General features: G+C 44.0%; 1 protein-coding gene across 2 annotated transcripts; it reads right to left on the reverse strand.

Moving 5' to 3' along the window:
- On the reverse strand, positions 1–27,115 carry DERL1 (derlin 1). Of its 2 annotated transcripts, XM_042923290.1 has the most exons (8): positions 26,658–27,099; positions 16,094–16,205; positions 10,819–10,883; positions 9,747–9,773; positions 8,821–8,916; positions 7,614–7,666; positions 5,731–5,841; positions 1–1,473 (listed from the first exon to the last, which is right to left on the reverse strand). In XM_042923290.1, exons 1-8 carry the CDS (start codon positions 26,808–26,810, stop codon positions 1,335–1,337), a joined length of 756 nt encoding a protein of 251 aa, XP_042779224.1. In that variant the 5' UTR covers positions 26,811–27,099; the 3' UTR covers positions 1–1,334. The 2 variants fall into 2 exon arrangements, with proteins under 2 accessions (XP_042779224.1, XP_042779225.1); XM_042923291.1 differs by lacking the exons at positions 9,747–9,773; positions 10,819–10,883; positions 16,094–16,205 and having other exon boundaries at positions 26,658–27,115.

Consider the following 27,115-nt stretch of genomic DNA (forward strand, 5'->3'; position numbering starts at 1 on the left):
TAGCCTTCAAAAAACTTTATTGGGGGATAAGCCTAGCTCTGATGGAAAAAGCCCCTACGGGGGAAAAAAAAAGTTGTGGGTATTTAAGCTGGGATGATGTACATTCATGACTTCTACATTCATGGCTCAAAATAAAGACCCTCAAACACAAGTGATTCTAAAGCCATTACAACCCAAAATTATGTGATTCACTTAGATGTGCTTAGATTAGCTCTTATAATATGACCTATGTACAGAGGAACTGTGTCCTCACCATTAACTGAAGCATGTGCCATTCAAGGTGGCGGGAGAGGCAAAAAAAAAAAAAAAAAGACAATTTAAATAGGGTATAAGGTTCTCACTCCACACTATTCAATAAACATATATCCAGAATGAGAATGAAATGGAACCGATGCCCAGGTGCCTCTCAAAGAGAGCGACTCCCCGGGGCACGTGTGATTTGGAATTTCCTAGCACAACACACCCCACTACTCCGGGGACACGCAAAGCCAGCATGCCCTACATGAGATGCAAAGGGACTATCCCTCGCACAGTTTGCACCTAGGCCCCGTGCAAGACGCAGCTCCACTGAAGTTGTGATCCCCTCGCTTAAGGAAGAAAACGCCTAGCAACAACCTATGCCTCCTTAACACCAATCTGTGTCCTCACGGCCTCAGTGGTGCTGGTTTTTTTTTAATAAAAAACATCTGTAGCAGTGGCAAATGGTCACAACTGACATCGGGTCCCAGCAATTCCAAAAGAGAAAGCTCTCCAACCGCTGGTCCAGTCTTTTCCCCTATTGTTATAGTTCTGCCACCAAGGGGAGAAAATGGTGGACAAGTTCTTTGAGCCCAAGCCTTGGCAAAAGTCAATAAATAAGAGAGCTTGTCAAAGGCAGAACCATCTCAGGGGCAACCTCCCCCAGCTGCAAACGTGGGGTTGGAAAAAGAAGGAGGGAGGCAGGTGTGCAAGAAAGAGGTAAGAGTCCCTTTGCCAAGGGTTTAGTGACCCAACCCCAGATTCCCAGTTTGGTGCCAGCAGACCAGGACCTGCCAAAACCCGTTATTGAGACAGAAAAGGAAGAGAAGACACCAAAAAAGAGAGTCAGTTCTGAAATTTGCACAGTTGATATTTGTTCTTCGTAGCAGTAAGGACTTGAATGAGAATCACGAAACTTGAGGAACACTTATATTTTTCTTCAGGTCTTAAAAAATTGTGTCTTGTACTGAAAGACTACATTCAGTGTGGGTCAGGTCCAACAGCGTTTGCTAGAACTCGGTGGTTAAGCACGCCCAGCACTGGAAGGAGACTTCATCTGAGCAGAGTGGCTGGTGGGCAGGCCAGAGGCCGCTCCTTCACTGGTCTCCAAGCCGAAAGCCCTGTCCCCAGTTGTGTCTCCCACCTCCGCCATTCTGATCAGCAGCCCGCCTCATGCTGGCGGGGGGCACACCGAATCCTGACACCCCTCCTCTCCTGCTGGGCAGCCAGCGGTACCTGGAGCGGGGGTAGGGGGGAAACAAAGGAGAGAAGATGAGATGATCACTTCCGCACGGTGATCTGACCATTCAGCACGTCTCCCTTTCCTGCATCCCCATGGCATCTGTCACACTGAATTATATTAGTCTGGCCAATGGAAGACAATGTCTTACTTAACTCTGCCTTCTCAGCACTTAGCTCGATGCCCGGACCACAGACTGTGCTCACTTTACGGATTTCTTAAATTTACTACGTCTCCAGCCAAATTCACACTCTAAAAAAATTCGTTTTCTGATTACAAAAGCAATTCATACAGAACAGTATAGAAACAAAAATATTACTCCCACAAGCCCAACAACCAGAAAGAACCACCTATACATAGCATTTTGATGGATCTAAATATGGATCAACCTGGATCAAAGGAGGTAACAGAAATTCACTTGCAAAGGACCAATCTGCAGCCTGCATGTTGAGGCCCACACGGCACCTCCACCCACACCTGGGCCCCACGGCCGTCAGGGGGGACTGGAGATGCCCACTTTGTCTTGGAATCTGGGGTGTTTTTTAATTTTTGCATTTATACATTTTTGAGAGACAGAGAGAGAGAGAGTGAGAGAGAGAGCACACGCACAAGCGGGGGAGGGGCAGAGAGAGAGGGAGACACAGAATCTGAAGCAGGCTCCAGGCTCTGAACTGTCAGCACAGAGCCCGAAGCGGGGCTCGAACCCACAAACCACAAGATCATGACCCAAGCCGAAGTCAGACGTTTAACCGCTTAACCGACTGAGCCACCCAGGCGCCCCTGGGGTGTTTTTTTAAATGTTCATTCCTAATCTGTCTTCTGAGAGCCTTCTTTCCATCTCAAAGATGGTAGCAAAGCTGAAGTCCAAAAAGCTTACCTGACTTCCCACCTTACAGATTAATGACCTAAGAGTCCCAGAGCAGCTAAGAAAACTTAAACCCAGGTCTGTGTTCTCCATAGTCTTTCCCTTCCTTGTCTATTAGTAAACTGAGAACGTGTTTTGTTGTTGTTGTTTAATGTTTATTTATTTTGAGAGACAGTGAAAGATCAAGTGGGATAGGGGTAGACACAGAACCCCAAGGAGGCTCTGCGTTGTCAGCACAGAGCCCAATGCAGGGCTCGAGCTCACAAACCACGAGATCACGACCTGAGCAGAAATCAAGAGTCGGATGCTTAACCGCCTGAGTCACCCAGGCGCCCCAAGAATGTGTTTAAACCTATTCCACTTAGATCCTAGTGTTTAAAATTTTGTGAGAAGGCAGAGGCCATCATCTGACAGCCCTGTTCAAAACCCTCACGGCACCAAGAGCAGACCGTGAGTGGTAACATGTCCACAGCAAAAAGCTTGCAGAGCACGTCCGTATCATAGAACGTTTTGCTTCCACCAGGTGCTGCATAAATTCACCTCGTCTTTACCACAACCCTATGAGCCAGGCACTACTATTACCCCATCTTGTAAATGAGAAAACCAAGGCAAGACTAAATAAAACCCTTCTAAAGAGTGAGTGTCCAGATTCCAACCCAGGCAGCCTGGTTCCAGAGTGTGTGCCTGTACCACTTACTGGACTACAGGCTTCGTGCTACAGACGGGACACACGGGGTGCGATTCAGGTGACCGCAGTTAGGGACTGGAGTCCTCATTTGTTCACATCATCCCTGACGCCTTTGTATTCCTGCCGAAACCAGACAACGAACCCCTTTCACACAGAAAAATAACTACGTGCAGAAGACGATCTACTTTTCGAAATGCAATGCAGAACAGTGATACATCTTAGAATTCTAGAACTCCCCATCTTCCCTTTTAAACAAATACGGCTTTGTTTTCAAGTCAAAACGTCTGTCCAACTCCTGACTTCTCCACATCCACGATGTTCTGGTACAATAATATTCCTCCAAAGTGTATAATGAAACAGAACACTTAAAAAGGGCTGCCTTGCTTTGCTTCTCACTGTAAGACAATATGGGAGCCATCGCCACTGCTTAGACGGATAGTGAAATTAAATGCAAGTAATTAGTACAAAAAGACACCCAATTATACATAATCAACAAAAATTTATGGTAATTTCAAAGCAGTTAGTGCTTTTGCAAGGAGCTGCATTTTGTCATCTGATCTGTATGCAAAATTTAACAGAAGGGCTTTTCCACCAACAGAGAGCGCTCAAACGGAAGGCAGGCTTTGGCATGCCACTGATTTTTGCCACTAGAATCTCACATGCTTTGTTGCCTACAACTGAGAACTATCTCCAAGCCGTGAAGTCAGAACACGGCCCCTGAAAGTAAGAGAACCGTTGGCCGCCCACCAAATGACCAAGTTGTGTTTTAATCAATTCATCTGCCATCTGACTTGATAAACCTAGACCAAAAATCCAAACCCGCTGCTATCGTGTCCTTTGATAACCAGAAAGCAGATTGGTCATTTGTTTTTTTAGCCTGAAGGCAACTCAAGGCTCAGAAGACAAACAAGTTTCCTTTCATGCTCTTTAAAAAAAAAAAAAAAAAAACAACAAAAGTGTACTTCTCTGTTTGTATATAATACGTCACAAAAGGCTTTTAAAACCCTACCCCTAAATTACAAAGGGGGTGCAGGGTGAAGGGGCCTCAAGTTTTACTGCTCTCACTGACCCCTTGGAAGAATGATGAATCACAAAACATTAAAATGAGCAAGATGAGAAAGGGTTTTCCTTCTTTAAAGCTTTTAAATGCAAGCTATTATCGCATATCCCAGACTGGAGATTAGGTGTGATTGTTGGGCAGGCTGTGACACCCAGATGGTGATTTCACTGGTCCCTTCCTCAACAGCCTTTTGCCTCACTGACAGAATGGTCCCACTCCTGACATGCTTAAGTGTGTCAGCATCTCTTCTGGCTCGTGAAATCCCACCCTAGACCCAACTTTAGGAACAAGGCTAAGAGCTTGTATTTACCGAACACCCACTACTGTGCGGCCAATAGCCTGCCTTACCACCCGCAGCCCGATGAGACCCCCCGGCTTCCCCCCAGCGTACAGGCTTGCAAGTTGAAGCTCGGAGGTTTTATTAAGCAACTTCCCCAATTATCAAAACTGATGAATGAGAGGAACGGGATTCCAACCCAAGTCTGTCTCAAAACCAAAGCTGTGCCCTCAGCCTCCTCACCTGAGTAAACCCTAGGAGTGGCAGAGAAAGAACCAGCACACATTCCCATGGTGCCTACACTCTACAAACCTCAGGTTTCCCACTTTCACTTTGAAAAGTTCCAGAAATTTTCCATTCTATAATATCTGATAGAAAAAATGTTTGGGGCGCCTGGCTGGCTCACTTGGAGAGCATGCAACTCTTGATCTCAGGGTTCAACATGCCCTATGTTAGGTGTGGTGATTACAAGGGAGGGAGGGAGGGAGGAAGGAAGGGAGGAGGGGAGGAGGGGAGGAAGGGAGGAAGGAAGGAAGGAAGGAAGGAAAGAAGGAAGGAAGGAAGAAGAAAGAAAGGAAGGAAGGAAGGAAGGAAGGAAGGAGAATGGAAGGAAGAGAAGGAAGGAAGGAAAGAAGGAAGGAAGGAGAATGAAAGGAAGAGAAGGAAGGAAGGAAGGAAGGAAGGAGAATGGAAGGAAGGAAGGAAGGAGAAAGGAAGGAAGGAAAATGGAAGGAAGAGAAGGAAGGAAGGAAGGAAGGAAGGAAGGAAGGAAGGAAGGAAGGAAGGAAGGAAAGGAAAGGGAAGAAAGGAAGGAAGGAAAGGGAAGGAAGAAAGGAAGGAGAACGGAAGGAAGGAAAGAAGGAAGGAAGAAAGGAAGGAAAGAAAGGAAGGAGAATGGAAGGGAGGAAGGGAGGAAGGGAGGAAGGAAGGAAGTTAGTTAGTTTGAAACTGCCAACCAGTGAGGTAGCTTTATCCCCCTACCTCTTCTCTGGCCAAATCTTGTGTAAAATTGATGCTCTGAGAGCATATACTGTTGTCCTGTTACTGTGTCCAGCCCCCTGGCGCACTGTGGGCCGCGCTGGACCTGCACATGGGGCCCCACTTGTTCAGCAGAGCTAGAACGTTCCCTGTGATGTCTGACTGGAGTCAGCAGCAGCCCCTAGCTAGAAGGGCTCCAAGGAGAAGACAAGGCTGTGGCTTTGATCCCTGACTTCCTGTGACTGTGGGACCAGGACAAGTCTGCTGGTTCACATTTCTCCATCAGCCGCAGAGGTAAATCCGACCCCTCGTGGAGTTTGATTAGGATGCCTAAGACACGGGTGGTGAAATAAATGACTGTGACATGAGAGAGAAAAATACTTACAGAAACTGAGGTGTAGACAGGAAATTCCTTCCTCCCAAGTCCATCGGGTATCTGAACATTAGGAAGAAATAAAGATGTCCGACAAGATTTCCAATTAGCTCATTGATCACCCTGCAAACAAAGAGGCAAATTAGTTTCAAGATATTCAAGCAGTGAAGTGAGATGTGGCCGGTTTTAACTAACAGCAAGGGAAAACAGCCTTCCCAGCGGCCCATTTCTGGTCCTGGGCAGCCCGTGGTGGCTCTACAGGGAGCCCTTTTGTGGTCTGCGTGGCAAATGCATTCTGAGGGGAAGGGAAACCAGTCCTGCTGGGGTCCGTGCTCTCCAAGGGCAGCTGCCCTCCGACATCTCTTTCAAGCCCCATCTCATCCTCAAAATCTTGTTTTTGCTACTTCCTCGCCTCCAGAGTGGCAAGCTGCAAAGCTTCTGAATGCTTCAGCCATAAGTACTATATTTGCAAACCATGGGCAAATGGGAAGGCCAGCGAGAGAGAAGCGTGGGGAAGGTGGGGGGACAGTGCAGGCCTGTTCGCACATTCCTGGAGCCACAGCACTTGCCCCTCGCCTCCTGCGTCCTTGAATGTAAGACATCACAAAGATCACTTTGCGTGGCTGACCTTGTAATCCTAAAACACACGCTGCCTTCAGTTTTTCCTGGCTTACGTACAGGCCCTCGAAGGTTCTATAGATCCACTCCTACTATCAAATACCCTGCGTTGTCCTCTGCGGCCACATGATTCCTGTCAGGGACAAATCAACATCTGCAGCCACTCCCGGGCTCTGCCCTTGGCAGCTTCAGCACGCTCAGAACTTGCTAGGCTCTAAACAGCGTCGGTCTGCTTAATTCACTCATTTCTGTCAATACGCTGCAGACATCAGGACCACACAGAGCAGGTATGTCAGACATATTAAGAACAAGGACCCTCAAAATCTGTTAAAAATGGAAAATACTTTGTAGTATAAGTGGGAGTTCACAGAACAGTTGCATCTTGAGATCTTCCTTTTAAAATTCTGACTGGATACATTAAAGGTTTTCCTCTCAGCTCGAATTCCAGGCTGGAAATGTGACCCTATTTGGCTATAATTTCTGTACTATCAAACCGCTTGCAAAACTACTTCCCATCTGAGAATCTGCATTTTGATGACTGGTGAGCAGTTTTCAAGGCATTCTGGAAATGCCTCAAGAATAAAAAACATAGTAATTTCACGCATAGTTCTTAGAGGAGTCAGCCTAGACACAAAGTAGCTTCTGGTTTGCTCAATCTGGACAGTGAATCCAGAAATACTTTTCAAAAGCACATACATGGAAGTATACTGTGCCTAACGATGAGCTAACAAAATAACAATCGTTCAGTGCTAAATGTGCTTAAAGTCCCGCAATGTAATCAATTACATCAAAATGAAATTACAGTGGACCCTTGAACAACACAGATTTGAACTGCGTGGGTCCACTTGTATGTGGGTTTTTTCATGTATACAGTACAGTTCTGTAAATGTATGTTCTCTTCTTATGATTTTCTGAATAACATTTTCTTTTCCCTAACTTACTTTATTATAAGAATACAGTATATGATACATATAATACGTTACAACCTAAAACATGCATTAATCGACTGCTTATGCTAGCAGCAAGGCTTTGGTCAACAGGAGACTAGGAACAGTCAGCTTCTGGGGGAGTTAAAAAATATACACAGATTTCCAACTGTGCAGGAGGTTGATACTCCTAATCCCCGTTGTTCAAGGTCAACTGTATTTCATAAGTCTGAGGTTCCAATGCATCGACGCTGAACTTCTTTAAAGTTTCATAAAGACTAGAGAAGACAAAGAATAATGGAAGTCTTTTAAGGATTTGTTTCCAATTAAATAAATCGAGTATTTACTTACGAGCCTCCGATGATATAGTTGAATCCAAGGATCACCCAAGGTAAATAACAGGCCTAGGAAAACGTAAACACAAACATGAATAACCACGCCTAAGAAGGACGCAGGTGCCAGGGGGCTAGAACGGGTAAGGATATACTGGTAAGAGCTTTATATAAATCCTACGGAAAGTCACCCCCAAAATTTGTCAGACCAATCCATCAGTACTGTACTTAAAACTTCCAATCTAAAATTCGTATATTAGTAACTGGAGGGACAGAGCACTGTGCCCATGGATCAGATACGATACATGCCCTGCTGAATGGATACTAACAAACAGCTTCACAAAGGAGCTGGGTGTCCTATGGACACTCATGAAAACATGACCCATAATAGAACCACATTAAGACTCCAACTAGCAAACTGTTGCCAATGAACTAAAAATATCCCACCTTTTTAGGTTCTTCTCTTACATACTTCACAAAATTACTTGGGATTTTTATCTCATTATACACGGATGTCCTGAACTAATACTCTCCCAAATGAGAAAGCTCCCCAGTTGAATTCAACATCTGAGCCTCTGTCCAGATTCAACACATCATACCAAGAGCTAAGGGAGCTACAAGGAACTTCACAAAGTAGTAAAGAAAGGGTTCTACATAAATAACTTGAAGGCAGAATGTGGTAAATATTCTGGAACATAAAGTACTGGAGAGCCCCAAGGCAAGACTAATTCCAGGCAGGAAACCCAGGAGTATGTTCAGTCCCAACTCAAATGAAGACCAGGTAGGATTTACAAGAGGAAGAAAATCAAAGAGATGTTACGGGTGGAAAAGTGTGAGAGAAGGAACTAACGGAAGTGTCTGGGGGGAAAAACAAATCTGTTTTAGCGGAAGTGTAAAATACATTAACAGGGAATGATAACAGACTTTAAAAGGAAATGCTCCCCATGAGTATCTTTCCTTTCCTCTATCATACACGCAGACACAAGACTGTTCGGGGACACATGCCTAAGGGGCCAAGAAGTAACAGTCAGCAAAGGAAGGATTCCAGGTGGGCTAAAGAAACGCAGGGCACTGACCAGGGGACTGAGCAGGGGAGGGGGGCTTGCCTATGGTATGTTGCTCTGCAGTGACCTCTTCTGGACGAGTCAGAAAGTGCACCTCTCGGATGAAGAGGGATTTCTGTGGAGACGAACGAAAAGGAAACTTTTCCAACTAGGTCAAAGTACCTTAAATCGTGTTCCAAACCAAAATGATACAATCATGTCTCTGTTCAGCTGGGCCCAGACATAAAGTACGGACATGATCAGAGGAATCATCAGCAACTGCAAAAGAAGTCAACGTGTAAACACAAGGCTCCAGAGGCACTTCAGAGGCTTACCGTGAATCTACCAGGTTGGGTTTTTTTGTTTTTGTTTTTGTTTTTGTTTTAACCTCTCCCCTCCAAACAAATTCTCACATGGCTATTCAAAAACCAAAAATAAATTCAATCATCAGAATTACAAATTGATCCTTTTAGTTAATCAATTATACAAAGCATTCTACAAAATCCTGGAATAAAATCCAACAGAATTATTTGAGATGGATTCAGAAATATCAGGATCAAGCTCGGGTACTTGAGAAAAGGAAGCAGTAGGGGCGCCTGGGTGGCTCAGTCGGTTAAGTGTCGGACTTCAGCTCAGGTCATGATCTTGCAGTTGGTGAGTTGGTGAGTTCAAGCCCCCACATCAGGCTCTGTGCTGACATTTCGGAACCCGAAGCCTCTTCAGATTCTGCGCGCGCGCGCGTGTGTGTGTGTGTGTGTGTGTGTGTGTGTGTGTCTGCCCCTCCCCCGCTTGTGCACTGTCCCTCTCTCTCAAAAATAAACATTAAAAAAAAAAAAGAAGGCAGTAAAGCTTTACTTACTGTATATTCTCAACTTAAAAACTACATATCCATATAATGCATAGAAAATACTGGAAAACCATCATTCTCAATGCACAAACATAATGAAGAACCCAGAAATGAGCAAGGAAAGTAATGGTTTAGATAATTCATGTAAGACCTTCAAAGAAGTTCTAATTCTATAACTGCAAAATGCAATTTAAGTTTCTCTCAAAGGCCATGAATAAGTAAATCTGAAACATGTAAAAGGGCAGTTTCAAGGGACACTTACCTGCATGTCCATTGCTAAGCCAGTAATCTTGGTTTATAAAGTTAAAGATCAGATACAAACAAAGCAATTCGCACCTAGTATAAGTTCATTTCATTCCTGTGTTCTGAAAGAAAACACTTTTCTTATAGTTCAAACTGTTTAAAACATTCCAGAATCCCAAGTTATCGAATACTCTCCATTATGAATATTCTTTTAGACTATAGGATGTCACGGAAATGTGAGAATTTAACTGCTTTGGCCCACGACTCAGTTGGCCCTCTTGCATCCTCTTTGCCTTGCCCTGCATTTTAGCACCTCTTCTCCAGCTGGAAGATGATGATACCTGTGCCCTGAAACAAATAATGATTCTACTCACATTCAGGGCTCCACAGCATGGCTGAGGTCCAAAACAATTTTTTTTTCTTCCCTTAAAGGAGGGGAAAGGGCATCCAAAGTGCCACATGTCCTGGCTCCCGGCCAAGCTTCAATGGCAGCTAAGCCCCAAAGCAATTCTGAGCTCACCAGCTTCGCAGACTGAGCCATCGTGCCCTTTCTGCTACTCTCACCATCTGTAAAGGTCCGCAGCTGGAAGGCTGCTGGCAGCGGGGGCTGAAATACAGCAGAGACATGCTGTGGCCCCTCCCAGAGCCGGCTCCCCCTGGATGGACTGAATGACTATGTAGGCCCCGAAGACGAGGACGGCAACGAAATCAGAAAAGGCTGCTGGCTGTAAATTAACTTTCTGATAAGGAGCACAGATTCCAAAAGCTGTCTCATGGCACGGAATCTCTCTGCTGCAGTCAACGAGCTGTCACACATGAGAACACAGAGAACTGGGAACAAGAGGGACAGCAATACAATTGAACCAAATGTGGAAAACCCCACCAAGGCAATGGCAAGAGAATGCACCACTCAAGGGCCGTATGATTGACTATGGCTCTCAAAGCGAACTTTAATTATTCTTAATTATGAACTGTAGTAAACAAAGATGCAAATGCTATCATTTGAACTGCTGTACACAATACCGTCTACTTTCCCAAACCTGAAAATAAAATGGTTTCTTTCTGGCCCAAAGTCACAGACTAAAGGATACCACGATGCAAATCCAGTTAAAAAGGAGCATGAATAAATAGTCTGCAGGCCTCCCATCAAAAGCTCCTAGAAACAAAAATAAGCCAAATGTCACGGTCCAGAATTTCAGAACAAAGTGATTTCTATGTAGAGAAATGCTTCAAAAAATTCTAGAGAAAGCCAAAATGAGAATATTTTTAAACTTCTCCTCACAAGTAAAAAAAAAAAAAAAAAAAAAAAATTTTAAAATACCTAAAACCATGTCTTCCAATAAAGCCCTGAACTACAGTCAACTGAGTAAGGCTAATCTGTGTTCTCCTAACCGAATTCCAGTAACTACCATCCTCCAACTACCACAAGCTGTAAGACCCGCAGGGAGGGCAGTCGGTTTCACTGCCAGTGAGCTCCCATCCCCTGAAGGCTTCACAACTAGTCGGCCTCTCCTTCCTGGCTCTCCTCGTGGCCCGATGACACATCTGTGATCACTTGTCTCCCTCCTCCCTCTGCGAGACCATAAGCTCTGATACTGGAGGGACCCCATCTGTCTGGCCTGCCACTGTGTCTCCAGGAAGACTATGCTGGGAGAATCTTACTGTTGTTGTTATTATTAGATACACACACACACACACACACACACACACACACACACACTCTCACACTCACACACTCTCACTCTGACACTGGGCTTTCTTGAGAAGATTCAGTCTCCTTCTTCTGGCTTACATTCTAGCAAGGGAAAACAATGCTGGAGGAGGGGAAGAGTGAGGGCACGGCCAAACCTTCCCATAGACTCTGACTCTTCACCTTCAGACCACATCCGGGAGGTAGAAGGGAAAGACGAGGAAATAAAGTTACATGACCTGGACCACATGGCTTGTTAGAAGCAGGGCGAAATGTAATTACTAGTCCAGTGCCCTTGTCACCACACCAAACGCCAGGCTCCGTCTTATTCCTGGACCGAACAATCAACACTGGCCCTGCTCTTCCTTCTAAGGGTGAGCCCTCATGCCTTCAGGTGGGAGACCAGAAGAGAGGCAGAGACCACACGCAAATGACTGTAAGGTCATTCTAGCTCAAACAGCTACCTTCCCTCCCCTCCACACCCCCTCATAATCACATGATATGTAGTCAGTTAAAAAACAAAATCCTCTCTCTCTCTGTCTCAAAAATAAATAAAAACATTAAAGAAAAATTTTTTTAAAGGAGGGGGGTGCTCCTGGGTAGCTCAGTCGGTTAAGCATCTGGCTTCAGTTCAGGTCATGATCTCACAGTCCGTGAGTCCGAGCCCTGCGTCAGGCTCTGTGCTGACAGCTCAGGGCCTGGAGCCTGCCTTAGATTCTGTGTCTCCCTCTCTCTCTCTGCCCCTCCCCTGCTCGTGCTCTGTCTCTCTCTGTCTCAAAAATAAATAAAAACATTAAAAAAAATTGTTTTTAAATCCTAACAAGTCTCAGAAAGACAGGGAAAAAATTCTATCTAAAAGAAAAAAAGTTTCCGGCAAAAGTCTCTCCTTCTTTCCCTAATTTCTCCCCTGGTGTCTCAAAGGCACGCTTTAGCCACAGTGTTAAGGAAGCTCAATGATGGGGATCCCTATGATGAATCAAAGCTAATTTCTGAATTTTAGTAAAATTTGCTTTTCTTTTTTTTTTTTTTAAGTAGGCTCCACGTCCAGTGTGGAGCTTGAACCCGTGATCCCAAGATCAAGAGTCGCATGCTCTACCAACTGAGCCAGCCAGGTGCTCCTGTTGACTTTGTGATTCGGAAGCATTCTTCGGATTGAATACTTAAGCTACTGTAATCACATAAATTACAATACTATATTATTTGGCAAGTGTGCAACTGGGAATTTATAAAGTAAGTGGTCTCAAACTGCAGTCTTCCAGTTCAAATCAGAAACCTTATAAATAAGCCGACACTGCTGTATATTTCATTGACTCAGGTAGGAAAATATGCAGGTGGCAAACACATTGTCAGGCTGTTACCGTGAGGCTGTATGGCGGAGGGAAGACTGGAATCAATGAACCAGGGCTCCAGTCCCAGACATGTTATCTCAAATAGCTTTGTGACCTTTGGGGCATGTCACCACCTCTCCAGACCATTGTTTTCTCGTGGCGCAATCTTATTTTAAATGGGCAGGTCTCAAAAGTTCCTCTCAACATGAGGGTTCAGAACCGCATTATTCATAACAGTGAAAAACGAATACAAGTCAAATGTCCATCAACTGATGAGTGGAAACACACGGGGCACGTGGGTGGCTCTGTGGGTTAAGCATCCTACTCTTGGTTTCGGCTCAGGTCATGATCTCAGTTTTGTGAGTTCAAGCCCCACGTCAGACTCCGCACTGACAGCACAGTGATCCTCTCTGCTTCTCCCCGACTCGCACTCTCTCTCAAAACAAATGAACTTAAAAAAAAAAAAAAATGGAAAAATAACCATATAAGGGAATCTCATTTGGCAATAAAAAGGAATGAGGTACTAACACATGCTACGTGGAAGAATCTTGAAAACACTAAGTGAAAGAAGCCAGTTACAAAAGATCACCTATTATATGATGCTGCCTATAAGAAATGCACAGGATGGGCAAATCTAAAAAGGCAGAAAGTAGACCAGTGGTTGCCTAAAAGCTTAAGGGGACGACCAGGTTGAATGGAAATGGGGAATGGCCGTTAATGGGCACAGGGTTTCTTCTTGTGGTGACGACATATTCTCAAGTTAATTATAGTGATGATTGCACAAATCTATGAATACCCACTAAATTGTACACTTTAAATGGGTGGAACTGTATAGTATTTGAATTATATATCAATAAAACTTGAAATAGTACCTCTCAGCTCTAGAATTTCAAAATGCTCAGTAAGGAATGGGGGAAGCTTAAAAGAATTAAAGCGAATAAAAGAGATCAATGGGCTAATAATCCTACAGATTGATCTTCAGTGTTATTCAGGTATTACAAATTAGTTATATTACCTGACTAGATAGGAGGGGTGGGTAAGTGGGTTCCAGGGCCTCAAGTAACGGAGAGAAAACCTTACAAATAAAATATGGTCATGGCATTATTGCAATTTAGGCTTCATAACGGTATTAGAATTATTTTTAAGTCCTTGAATTTCAGAGATAAATATTAGAAAATGTACCGATGAAATGATATCATGTCTGCTATCATTTGTTTCAAATAATCAGGGGTGGGAGGACAGACATGAATAGAGATCAAATAAGATCAGCTAGGAGATAACAGTTCAAGGCGAGGAGTAGTTAAAAAGGGGTTCTTGCAGGCAGGTGGACACATACTACAACATGGGTAAGACTTGAAAACATTCTAAGTGAAAGAAGCCTGTCACAGAAGGACTCATAAAGTGTCCCAAATAGGCAAATCCGTATGCATAGAAAGTAGCTCAGTGCTGGCCAGGAGCTTAGAGAAAGGGGGGGATGGGAGATAGAGAGTAACTGCTTTGGGTTTCGGGGGGCGATGAAGATGTACTGAATTAGACAGTGGTTGGTAGTGGCTGCATAACCCTGCAACTAGACCAGAGACCACAGAACGGTACACTTTAAAATGGCTAAAACAGGGGCGCCTGCGGGGCTCAGTGGGTTAAGCATCTGGCTTCGGCTCAGGTCATGATCTCACCGTTCGTGAGTTCGAGCCCCCGTCAGGCTCTGCGCCAACAGCTCAGAGCCTGGAGCCTGCTTCCGATTCTGTGTCTCCCTCTCTCTCTGTCCCTCCCCCACTCGTGCTCTGTCTCTCTCTTAGACAATGAACAAATGTTTAAAAAAATTTTTTTTGTAATGGTTAAAACAGTCACTTTTATGTTCTGTGAATTTCATCTCAACAAAAAGGAAAACAAAGGTTCATTAACCTTTCTCACTACTTTTGTGTACATTTGAAGTTTTTCTGTAGCAAAATTTTGAAAAACTAGTCATGGATCATCCACACTTAGAATCTCCTACTGATATAAAATAATACTACTCCAATAGCTCAATCCTCAATGAAATTACACCAGGGGGTAGAATGCTACAGCATTACTAGCAAGTTCAACTGGGACAGGGGAGAATAAAAATCACATATGCTGGGGGCTTTAGGTCCAAGCCCCCTGCTGTGGTCGCGAGACTGTGGGTCAGTTTCACCTCCGCCAAGCCACTTTCCTTCCCCGAATCTCCTCTTTTTCCTCCATAAAACTAAGGGGATGGGCTAGGTCCCTTCCGGTGGTAAGAGTCGATGACCTGACACTTAATGTAGTGATTTGTTTTTAAAAAGCACCTTGCGCAAATGCCAATTTAAGGAAAACACATTTGACACCAAATGCCCATCCTTCTACTTCCCCACAGTTATGAGACTGATTCTCAATTCTCAAACTGACTTAGATTTAAGGGTGGTTCAGAATTCTCTACCCTGAGCTAACAGCCAGCAGGTTTATAAGGTCTCTGGAGTCGGCCAACCTTTTCAAAATCATTTAGGCTTAATAAAACTTTGTTCACATTTTGACCCAGCAGCATCAATTTACTGCTCTCAGGATAAGCAACTCAGAACAGCACACGAAGTATTGTACAAAGGAAATAACAATACCGAGAAACTTTTAAGAAAAGATTTTTGTAAAAAACCAAACAAACAAAAAAACTTACCCATAACACCATATGGGCAGTCCTATCTAATAAACTACCATATTATTAAATCCCAGTTATATATTTCAAAAGTGAGTAATTCAATCACAGAGAATAACTTAAGGCTTTCATAGTATGAAGAAGTGTTTTTCAACCCCAGTCTGGGAGATATATACACTTCAGCCCAGTTGACATTTAAGGACAAGGACTGGGGCACCTGGGTCACTCAGTCAGTTAAATGTCCAACTCTTGATCTCAGCTCAGGTCTTGATCTCAGGGTTGTGAGTTCAAGCCCCACAGTGGGCTCCAAACGGAGTGTGAAGTCAACTTAAAAAATAAATAAAATAAAGGACAAATGAGTGCCATGTGACTGAAACGGGTGAGAAGTCAAATTTAAGTGAGAGGCACACAACTCAGCCACTAAGGACAAGGTAGGGACAAGATGTATTAAGCTCTGGTCTTTCATTTTTTTTCACCTATAAAATGGTGACACTGTTACTTATGCTTCATGATGATGTCGTGAGGATTAAAAATCAAATAAACGAAGTGCCTAGTATAGTCCTGGCACAGTTACTACTGAGCATTTACTATCATTATGCCATTTCCTTACAAGCTAACTGCCCTCAAAATTCTTCCAATAAGTAACTGGTAAATTAGAACTGGTGAATTAGAAACAAATCTTAAGACAACTATGGACAACATACCTGTTTCAAGACGTGTAGAATACTGATATAAGAAATATAAATTGACCAAATAAAGAAATCCAGTTCCTGGACCCACAGGGAAATAAAAGGTGGCAGTGATTGGCCTCCAAATCTGTCCAGATCAAAACAGACACAGTGGTTAGTTTCTCCAAGCCTGGTTAAAATTTTTTTTTTTTAACTCAACAAAATTCACCCTTGCAAAACATTCTCCTCTGTGATGAAAGCAACCAAAGGGATACCACCAATATAATTCAAGAACACTGAAGAAAAGCTCCCATCAGCTACCATCATACCAATCTGCAAAGCGATGGAATAAAATCATGTAATATAAGCAATAAATATTCCTAACCAGGTTGAAAAAAATCAATACTAAGGAAATATATGGTTAGTCTTTACTGGGAGAAGGGCCATAGTTAAACCTGTCAAAAATGAATTATAAAGACAGGCTCCGGCTGCACAGTAATATCTCCTTTTGGGAGAAAGAATATACCGGGGTGATAAACCTTACCAAAAAATGTCATTTTCAAAAGGTAGAAGTAAAATAGAAATGTTTTTATTCAAATCACTGTGCTATTTAGGCACTATGGATATATGACTTTACAACTGTCCCATCCCCTCAACACACACACACACACACACACACACACACACACACACTTACCAAAAAGTCTACAATGAGAAGGAAGTCTTCCTCCTGACCTTCATCTCCTGATTCCCTTTCCATCAACAACAATCAGTTTCTTGTATTTCTTTCAATAACATTATGTGTTACTACTGTTCATTCTTTTTCATCCTACCTTGTATTGCATGGTTCTATGCCTTGTTTAAGTCCCTTGACAAGATATTTTTATTGGCTATAAAGTATTCCTTTTATGTGAAGGTCCAAAATTTGTTTAAACCGTTACAAGGCCGCGGTTGAATATTCTCGAATATCCTCTTTATACGCTTACATATAGGATCAAATCCTGTGAGTTCATCTGCTAAATTAACAGACTTCTGCATTTAATTTTTGTAGACATTGCCAAATGCCTACAAAAATGTTTAACCAACTCCTATACTTACTCCTAAAATGTACATTAATGCCCATCTTCTCTCCACGCCGTCACCATGTAGTGTGTGTTTACGAACTGTTTTTAAAACTTTAGCACTTCCTTTCTTCATTTTCCTGCCAGATTTGCATTTCTTTATATATTATGGAAATTCCCCTTTCTCATTGTTGCAAATATTTTCTGGCCATTCATCTATGTTTTTACGGTATTCTTGCCATATTTTGACATGTAAAAGTGTAATTTAAGGTAGGCAAATGTATCCGTCGGGGGTACTTGGATGCTCATGTAGCTCACAAGCTACGTCTCCACTTAAGAGTATCAAAATGTTCACAGTCCTACCGTGGCACATTCATGTCCGTGGCACATTCATGTTCGTCTCAGGAGTAAGGAAGATAACCTACTTCTTTTTCTAGGTGCTCACTCAGCTTTCCCAATCCCATTTACAGAGTAACCCATACTTCCTCCATTCATTTGAAACACTACTTTCTTTCTTGTTTTTTTTTAAATATTTTTTAATGTTTATTTTTGAGAGAGAGACAGAGTGCGAGCCAGGCAGGGGTAGAGAGAGAGGGAGACACAGAATCCGAAGCAGGCTCCAGGCTCGGAGCTGTCAGCACAGAGCCTGACATGGGGCTCGAAATCGTGAACCACGAGATTATGACCTTAAGCTGAAGTCAGACACTTAACCAATCGAGCCACCCAGGTGTTCCGAAAAGCTATTTTCATTATCTATTTATTTCCTTTTATATTAAAACCTATTATTATATTAAAATGCTATCCTGTTTGGAACTGAATTCCCCTATCAATATCAAGCTATTTTAATGTCTAGTTTTATAATATGTAACAATATCTGGTAAAGTGATATGATTAAATAATCCCCCTCCTGTTTTTCTTCCACATTTGTCATGATTTTGTCGGCTGGTCTCAACATTTTATTTTCTCAAAAGAACTAGAATCAGCATCTTTATTATATCAATGTGATAACCATTCCCAGCCAGGAAGAAGTCTTTCACAGCTTTTAGAAGTTTTCTGTTGAGCTATGCTTTCTAGCTCTAATACCAAACCACCAAAGCCGAATTACCTTACTGTTTGTAGTATTAGCTGGATTACTTTATTGTTTGTAATAGATTTGAAAACTGAGCCTCTCGGGCTTTCAAAGTATACAACTCTATCTGTAAATAAAATTTTGTATCTCATTCCATTCTGGTCTAATTCACTGGCTAGAACCCCCGAACAACCTTAAATAATAATAGTGGTTGAAGTAGACGACCTTCCCAGTCCTTCGGAAATGCCAGCATAATGCTGGCTTTTGCCTGGAGAGCTGTGTGTCTCGCTTGGCAAGCATGAAAGACCCGCCCCCCGGCATCCAGATGTTCTCGGTAGTGGGTCGTGTGAAGAAGCAAAGAGTGAGCACGAGGGAGGGGTGGTCTGGTCTTGGGAAAACGACTAAAGTCCGAGAGAACTGCAAGAGCACTGAACAGGTACTGCTGACAGTGTGGGTGTGGCTGGAATGGGGGACACTGGCGGTGGCGCCTGGCCGGACACAGAGCTGCCACGTTACATGCTCCGAGTACAGGAATGTAGCCCTCACGGCTCCGTTCCCTGCGGAAGAAAACGCGCTTTATAAAAACACCCAGAAGAGTGACTTTGCAAGAACCCTCTATTAAACCAGTAAAACAAAATAAGTTAAAACTCATGTGGATTTATTTACAACTTTAACATAGACGCGTCATTTAACGGAAAAGATTTGAGGACTGTGAGTGAGAAGTTCTCACCAGAAGTGATTTGAGAACACCAAGATGTTAAGTGTCTGGCTTACAAGCTATCACTTCCGGGCCTCAATTTCCATCCGTAAAAGGGGAATGATAGACTAATACTTGCCCTATTCTGATGGGTGGTTAAAAAAAAAAAAAAAAAAAAGTGTGCTATTCTGCTCATTTACACGCACTGACTCAGGGGCAGATTTTACAGATGAAGAACAGAAATGAGAAAAGGTTAAATAATAGCTAGCAGGTGGGGGAGGTAGAATTTTATCCCAGACAGCTTGACTCCAGAGTTTATGACACAAAACCCCTGTTTTTACAATGTCTCTCACAAGTGGCATCATTACTATGAGCTATAATTAAAATTAGTAAAAATTTTAAGTCCTCCTATGCTTGTATAATCCTGATTCTCCCTGCTTACGAAAAGCACTGGGGGCAAAGACCAGAAGCAAGCTAGCCCTGGCCTTGGCTCTTAAGTAGCCGCAGGGCCTTGGAAAAGTCTAGACCTCTGAGTGTATATCTTCATCTACCCGGTGATGTCTGTCCTATGACTCTGCCCTCCTTAGCTCACAGATTTTATAAAACGTTGGAATTAAGAAAACGGATTACAAAGGTGCTTTGAAAAAAAAAAAATTGTACGTGTAGGTGTATGATGATTACCATCTCTTAGAAGACACACACTGACATAGTTTTTACAAATTCCCATTTTAAGCTACCTCCATATCCCTGCAAATTACTCAGGACCTGATTTTGGAAAAGAAACCCTGTTTTTTTCCGACTACATTTTCCCCTAACACTGACACCACCATGCTATTTTTAGCCCCTGTGTGCACCTGTGCTTTGGAAATCAGTGTCTGTCAAAATATCTCACTTCTTTTCCCCGCTCATTAAGCTTACCCTTGAGTTATACTTGGCTTTCATTGATCTAAGAGACTTGATATTATTTTTGTATTACTTTAAAATGATAATTTGAAAACACCAGGAGAGAACTTATCTCTTCAGAAAAACACAATGTAATGTATTTCTGGAATCCCCAATGAAGGGGCCCAGCTAAATTTCCTCCTTTCCTCTGACATGCAAATAGTTAGAATAAGAAAATGGATTTTCAGGGCTGGGAGTGCAGACATGCTTTCCGCCCTGGGGAGCCTGCCCCCACCCCACAATGGGGAGCCAGGTGCAGCACCGAGGGCACAGGACCGGCAGGGGGAGGGGAGGGGAGCAGCTCATTTTATCCCCACAGCCTCCCAAGGTAGGAACCATCATCACCCCCAGCTTTTTCTTGAGGAAAGCTGGGCCCTCATGAGAGTTTAGGTGATCTGCAGAGTCCCTCACTTAGAAGGAGGCCCATAGCTGCACTGGCATCTAAGGCCTCTGAAAAGGGGTAAGACATTGTTCTTTACTTACTAGTCCCACAGCTTCTGTTGAGAGAGTGGGTGGCAGCCAGCCTTGAACTAAAATTCTCCCAAACAATCTGCTGCCGAAATAATGACAAACGCCACCCAGAGTCTAAAGTGGGGGGAGTTTTTAAAGTACCAAAAGCAGACTTTTTTTTTTTTTCTGAAATGATACAAATTGATTGCTTTGGAGGTAAGAAACTCTACACAGGTCACCAAACAAGAAAGAAGAGGAGCATCCATGTGCCAAATGCTGATGTTAGCAAAGTGTGGCTTTTTCTTTTCTTTTTTTTTTTTTTTTGACATCCTAGGTAGGCAAGAAAAACGAATGAAAAATGAAAGGCACCGAGGCTCAACTGTGGACTGTAAAAGAGCTATTGGAAGCCATCTATCCTACCCCTGGGTATGTACTCAACAGAAACGCATACCTATGTTCACCAAGACATGTACCAGAATGTTCACAGCACTATTCATTACAGCCAAAACCAGACACTATCCAAAAGACCCATCATCAGTAGAATGGGGTAAAGAGATGGTGATCTAGTCACACGATGGACCAATATGAGGAGGAACAATCTATACCCATGAGCAACAGTACTAGTGACTCAAATGCACTGTTAAAAAGAGACCAGACACAATAGAATACATACCGTAAGATTTCATTCATAGAAAGTAAAATAATTGGCAAAAGCAATCTGTGATACTAAAAGGTAAGATAGTAGTTACCCTTGGAGGGGGCAGTTACCAGAAGGGAGCTACAGGAAGGTTTACTGGTATGTTCTGCTTCTTGATCTGGGTGCTGGTTACACACAGGTATTCAGTTTTTAAAAATTCAACAACTTGTAAATGTATAAAGCGGACTGAAGTGGACAGGACTGTTAAGGAAAGACATTAAAGCTATACATACCAAAACACTAGCCACTTAAGTTCTAATCCAAACCTTGAGGCTACTTCCATGCTCAGCCTAGAGACCAAGTTCATCTCCCTTCTGGTTATGCATGTATAGGTTTCTCTTCCCCAGTGTGCTTTTTTTTTTTAAGTTTATTTATTTTGCGAGAAAGAGAGAGAGTGAACAAACGTGAGTGGGGGAGGGGCAAAGAGAGGGACAGAGAGAATCCCAAGCAAGCTCCCTGCTGTCAGCACAGAGCCCAGGGCAGGGCCCAATCTCACAAACTCTGAGATCATGACCTGAGCCAAAATCAAGAGTCGACACTTAACCAACTGAGCCACCCAGGTGCCCCTTCCCTAATACGCTCTTAATTCAATCTGCTAGGGTTGCTATCATTGGGTTGAAGGTAAATAACATAAAGCAAAAGCTTGGCAAATATAAGCACAAGGCCCAAATCACAGATTTGGCGGGTGCCATTTCTTCTCATTCCTGAAAACAAATGAGGGAAATTGAGAGTTCATCTCTTCCCGCTTGAAGTCAGGATGCTTTTAAGGGGGCAAAATACAGGATAATCATCCAGCAGTCACATTTCAATTTCAGTTACAAATTAAAATTAGAATCTCGGGGCCCCTGGATGGCTCAGTCGGTTAAGTGTCCAACTTCAGCTCAGGTCATGATCTCACGGTTTGTGAGTTTGAGCCCCGCATCGGGCTCTGTGCTGACAGCTCAGAGTCTGGAGCCTGCTTTGGATTCTAGGTCTCCTTCCCTCTCTACCCCTACCCCTCCCACTCACACTCTGTCTCTGTCTCTCTCTCTCTCAAAAATAAATAAACATTAAAAGAATTTTTTTACTAAAAAATAAAAAAAAATTAGACTCTTACTGCCCAGAGAGAAAAGGCAGTAATGGAAGGAATTACTATTCACTAGAAAATAAAAATGGACACTATTTTTGAACAGCTTATTACGAGAATATATACTGGGAACTTTACATTTTGCTACGAATTTTACATGACAGAGGCATGGAGTAGATAACATACTTCTTCAATTTGAAGATACTCATTTTTGTGTTTCTAAAATTAGTATGTGGCTTACAATCCAATACATTCATTTAATGGAATTTCTACTCTCCCTCCCCTCCAAAAAGTTGTATTAAATTGATGGTGCATCTTATAATCTATGGAGTTAAATCAGAGTTCATACGGTATTAAATGACCCCCATTTTTAGGTAATGAAACTGAGGCTCAGAAAGAGTACTAAGTAACTTGCCTGAGGGCATATAATGAGTATGGGGCTGAGCCAGGTCTTAGGGAACCATGACTCAACTCCTTGAAATCCCTTGGTCTTTCTATTTTAAGAGAAAGTAGATAACTGACTTGGAAGAAATCACCCTCAAAAATGTTTGCTAAACACTTAACTGTGTGTTTTGGTAGATTCGATGTGAAGGAGTTGAAAGAGGCAGCTCAAAACTATCTGACTCACCAAAGTAGAAACCGGAACTGGAGATGATTACAAACCGGAGTGATACTGGTCTCAGGATGCCCGTGGGAGCTGAACGAGGTGGCGTGGAAGTACAACAGAGATGCAAGGAGGTGCGGTGCCTCTGTCCAGAGAAATAGACAGCCCTGGGAGACACGAGCTCAGAAAGCACGAGGGCTGCAGGACTAGGTCATCAAGGACCAGCAGGAAGACATTTATTTCATCATTATGAAGTAGCTATCTGATCAATGCGTGTTGAACGTGAGGGACTAGGAGCTTTGGATAACGGCACAGTGAGTCTTAACATCCCATCCAAACTAAGAAAAATAACACTTTAAACTCTGCAGTTCCAAACCAACAAGCTAGTCAGATGAAGCCTAAAGATAAGGAGGAAAAGGGACTTTCATCTCTTCCAACATGAATCCACAATTCTAAATCAATCATCCCCAATTTTTTTTAAGCTGTTCAAGGCTCAGCTTCGAAGGAAAAGATGAGCCTCCAGCAGAAAGCACACCGCATGCTGTTTGTCACACACCGACCTCTCAGATGCAGGTTTTCTTTCAGCTGCTTCATTTGCAAATGAGTTCCTCTAGGTGGGTCTGAAAGCTAAATTTGTCCAGAATGGGCACGAGCCAGAGTAGCAGAGAGAAGGTCTAGATACTGGCCTTTTCCCATCTGGACAACCAGCGCACTGTCCTGCCCCCCACTGCTTCTCCCAGCTCTCAGGACGACGAAACAATGTAAGGAAGATGGGAAAAGCACGGGAGGGGGGACACGAATGATGACTCTTCTAATCAAGGCACATCTGTCAACATTCACCTGCAGTCTATTAGAAAGGCTTTCTTATTTTACCAGTCTGACAACACAAGTGAGCAAGATTTTGCAAGGAGGGTCAAAGAGCCAGTTTCGACCAGATCCTTCTCACAAAATGACTTACAACCACCGCTCCTCCTGCACACATATTACCCAGCATGCCACCCACCAGGCACAAAGTGCACAACAGCCACTAGGTCACAAATAATAACCAGAGCTGGCAGCAGGCCCACATCATTTTCTAATCTCCAACTGCCTGCTTAACTTCTGCACTCAGATGCCTAAGAAGCATCTCTAGACGTAACATGGCCAACACAGAAACTCTTCATCCACACCCTCCCCTGGCCCCCAAACCTATGCCATCCTAAACATTTCCCACTTGGTAAAGGACTCCACCATCCACTGTGGAAACAGCGGCATCTTTGAGTCCTGCTTCCTTCAGCTACTCCCCTGCCACATTCATTCAGCAGCAACCTTGTCCACGCTACTCCAAAATCTACCTACTTCTACCTCTGCAGTCACCCGGACCCAAAACATCATCTCTCTTGCCTTCTAACTGGATTTCTCTCTCTCCCCCATCCCAGGTGCTAAGTCCGTCCCACAGAGCGGTCAAGCAATCTTGTCAGTTCTCTGTTCAAAATGCTCCAAAACCTTCCTGGTGTCTTCAAAATAAAGCTCAGAGGCACCTGGATGGCTTAGTCAGTTGAGCGTCTGACTCTGGCTCAGGTCATGATCTCACAGTTGTGAGTTCAAGCCCCACAAGGGGCTAGCTGCTGTCAGCCTGTCAACACAGGGCCCGCTTCGGATCTTGCTCTCCTCTCTCTGCCCCTCACCCATTCACATGCTCTCTCTCTCCCAAAAAATAGATAAAACATTAAAAAAAAATTCTTTAGTAAATAAATAAAGTTCAAAGCACAAAGTCCTGTACAACCCAAGCCCAGCCCACCTTTCCATCCGTGCTTTATCGTACTCACCCCTGGTTATCTCTGTCTGCATCTGCCAATCCTCATCCCTACAGCTGACTTGTAACCAGCTATCCGGTCTTCCTTCCGTTTCTGGGGCCTGCCTCCCAGCCTTCCTCTTGCTAACCCTTGTTCTTAGAAGGCTGTCCCCAGAGCCGGATCTTCCCAAAGCTGGCACCTCGGCATTCGATTTCAGTTCAGGCATCTTCTCCGAAGCCTTTCTGGAACACTCTATCCAATGTTATATGCCTTAAGTCACCCTCGATCATATGCCTCTCTCTTATTTTCTTCATGGGAGCTGGGACTTTCTGTCTTATTCACTATTGTAGCTCCAGTGCCCAGCACTGGCAAGTGCCAACTATTTCCATGCATTCAACCAACATGAAAGCACCTACTATGTGCCAGGCCCTATTCTAGGTAACAAAGACGGTGGTAAACAAGTCAGGGATCTGGTTCTCGTGGCGCTTTCTTTTCTGAAGGGAAGCTGACTAACCAATGCCAACAGGTGACATGTAGCAAGTAAAATTAAGCATAAAGGAGATGGAGTGAAGGAGGGGTATTAATTTATGTAGGGCAATCCATAACACCTTGCCAATAAGGTGGCACCGGGAAGAGACTTGAAGAAGGTAAGGAGGTAAATCAAGGTTATCGTCCTCAAACAGAGAAACAACACATGCTAGCAACCTGAGGAGAGGGCGTCAGCTGCTGAAGGAAGAGCAAGGATTCCACTGCGGAGCCTAAGGTGCAAGGTGGACAGTAGCAGCAGTTAAGGCCAGAGCGGCAGGAGGGGGCTTTGCAGGCCACTGGAAGTACTTGCATTTTATACATCTGATTTGAGAAGACATGGAAGGTTCAGGATAGAGGACAGACAGTCTTGATTTATATTTCAAAAGGATCACTCCAGCTGTCTACAGAAAAGACGGAAAGGACCTGAGCTGGAATGATAATGGCTTGCAATGGAGAATGAAAAGGGACCTGTTACTCTGGACGTATGTCTAAAGTAGAGCAAACTAGTAGCTGGCAAATTATGGGATGTGGGAGAAAGACAAGTCGACGATGACTCCATAACTGGTAGCTTGAGCTCCTGCAATAATGAAATTGCTCTTTACTTCTAGGGCAAAGGAAAAGGGTAACCAGTTTGGGACATGTTAAATTTGAGATGCCTATTAGTCATCCGAGTGGTAATTTCAAACAGACAGTTGGATATCAGGAGACAGATCTGGACTGAAAATATGTATATTTGTATTTGAGAGTCCTCAGTTTATAGAAAGTATTTAAACCCATGAAGCTAAATGAGATTTCCTATAGCTGGGGACCAGTAGAGAAAAGGGCCTATAACTGATCCCTGGGGCACATCACAACATTTAAAGGTCAGGATGATGAGGAACAAGCAGCAGAGACTAAGAAACAGTAAACTGGGGGGAGACAAGGCAGGTTATCCACATGCCAATTAATGTGCTCAAATTAATGTCAAATCTTAGTAGCTGACCTGCCACTGAGTAAAGATCTAAATCACAGAATCCAGTGAATAAAGATAATCTCCGGGAAACTAATATTCCCTTGCCAGAAATACCCTGGAAAGTTTCCTTCATGCTTAAATAGCAAGGCCTTCTATTTTGGGAACAATTTCCTCTTTACTCCTCCCTTCATACATTCTACTACTACATGTCACATACTAGGTCGGGGCTAGGTGGAACGCAGATAAACAAACCCACTCTTTGCATCTGACCACAAACCACTCCCGCAAAGAAAAAAAAAGCCTCTATTAACATAAGAAGTACTCGGCTGAATGCTGAGTAAATTGACATCCTCATGGCACCCACGTGAGTGGCAGAGGAAGGTCAGAGGGCACCTGCTCCGGGTAGAACCAGGGTGCTAATCACCGGCGTCCAAAAGATTAACAACGATCACAGAATTACCTTCCCACTGGCTCCTTCTCTGAATGCAGAGGGCAGGGAGCATAATCTTAATAGAAGAGCAAAATCAGTCCCTTCCCAATGGGCCAAAGCCACTTCTCCAACCATCCGTGCCCTAGCTCCAGACCCCTTTTTTGCCTCCACCCCGCCCCCAAACCACAGGACCTCGCCCTAAACCGCTGGAGCCGTCGCACTACAAATCCCACCAGGCACCGCGCGCCCACGACATGCCGGTCTACGCTCCGTCACCGCCCGGCCTCCTGGGACCTGTAGTCTCCACGCCCCTTCGCGCTGGTCAGTACCTGGAAGCGATAGAGGAAGGCTTCAGGCCAGAGGAAGAAGTAGGCCGGGCTGATGAGACCGAGTTTGCCGACCAAGGGCACCGCGACAGTGGCGGCGAACCAGTAGCGAGTGATGGCCGGGATGCTTCTGAACCAGTCCCCGATGTCCGACATCTTCACCTTTTAGGTGGCCAGGATGCGCACAGCCGCCGACTCCCAGTCCCTGGCCCCTCACGACACGGCCCGTTCAGCGAGTGGAAGGTGTCGAGGCGGAAGCCGCCCAAGCCGCCGATAAGAAGGCGGAGATCGGCGGACGTGGCGCCACCGAATTCGGACGAGCGAGGGAGCGTTCGGCAGCGAAACTTCCCCTTCCGGCGGCCGCGGAAGACGTTGACCAGAAGTCCCGCCGCTTAAAGGGCAAGCACCGATTTTACCACAGGGCCGCGGCTCCGCGGTACGGGGGAAGGACGGTATGGGGC

This window comes from Panthera leo, chromosome F2 (assembly GCF_018350215.1).
Source record: "Panthera leo isolate Ple1 chromosome F2, P.leo_Ple1_pat1.1, whole genome shotgun sequence".
Lineage (NCBI taxonomy): Eukaryota > Metazoa > Chordata > Mammalia > Carnivora > Felidae > Panthera > Panthera leo.

What these genes read in the sequence shown, in the direction of transcription:
- DERL1 (XM_042923290.1), bottom strand. Translation starts at nt 26,810, where the DNA reads ATGTCGGACATCGGGGACTGGTTCAGAAGCATCCCGGCCATCACTCGC. An exon ending in TTAACTGGATTTGCATCGTG is followed by an intron (nt 9,774 to 10,818) that starts GTATCCTTTAGT and finishes TTATAAACCAAG; the next exon opens with ATTACTGGCTTAGCAATGGA. An exon ending in AACTATATCATCGGAGGCTC is followed by an intron (nt 5,842 to 7,613) that starts GTAAGTAAATAC and finishes CTTTGTTTGCAG; the next exon opens with GGTGATCAATGAGCTAATTG.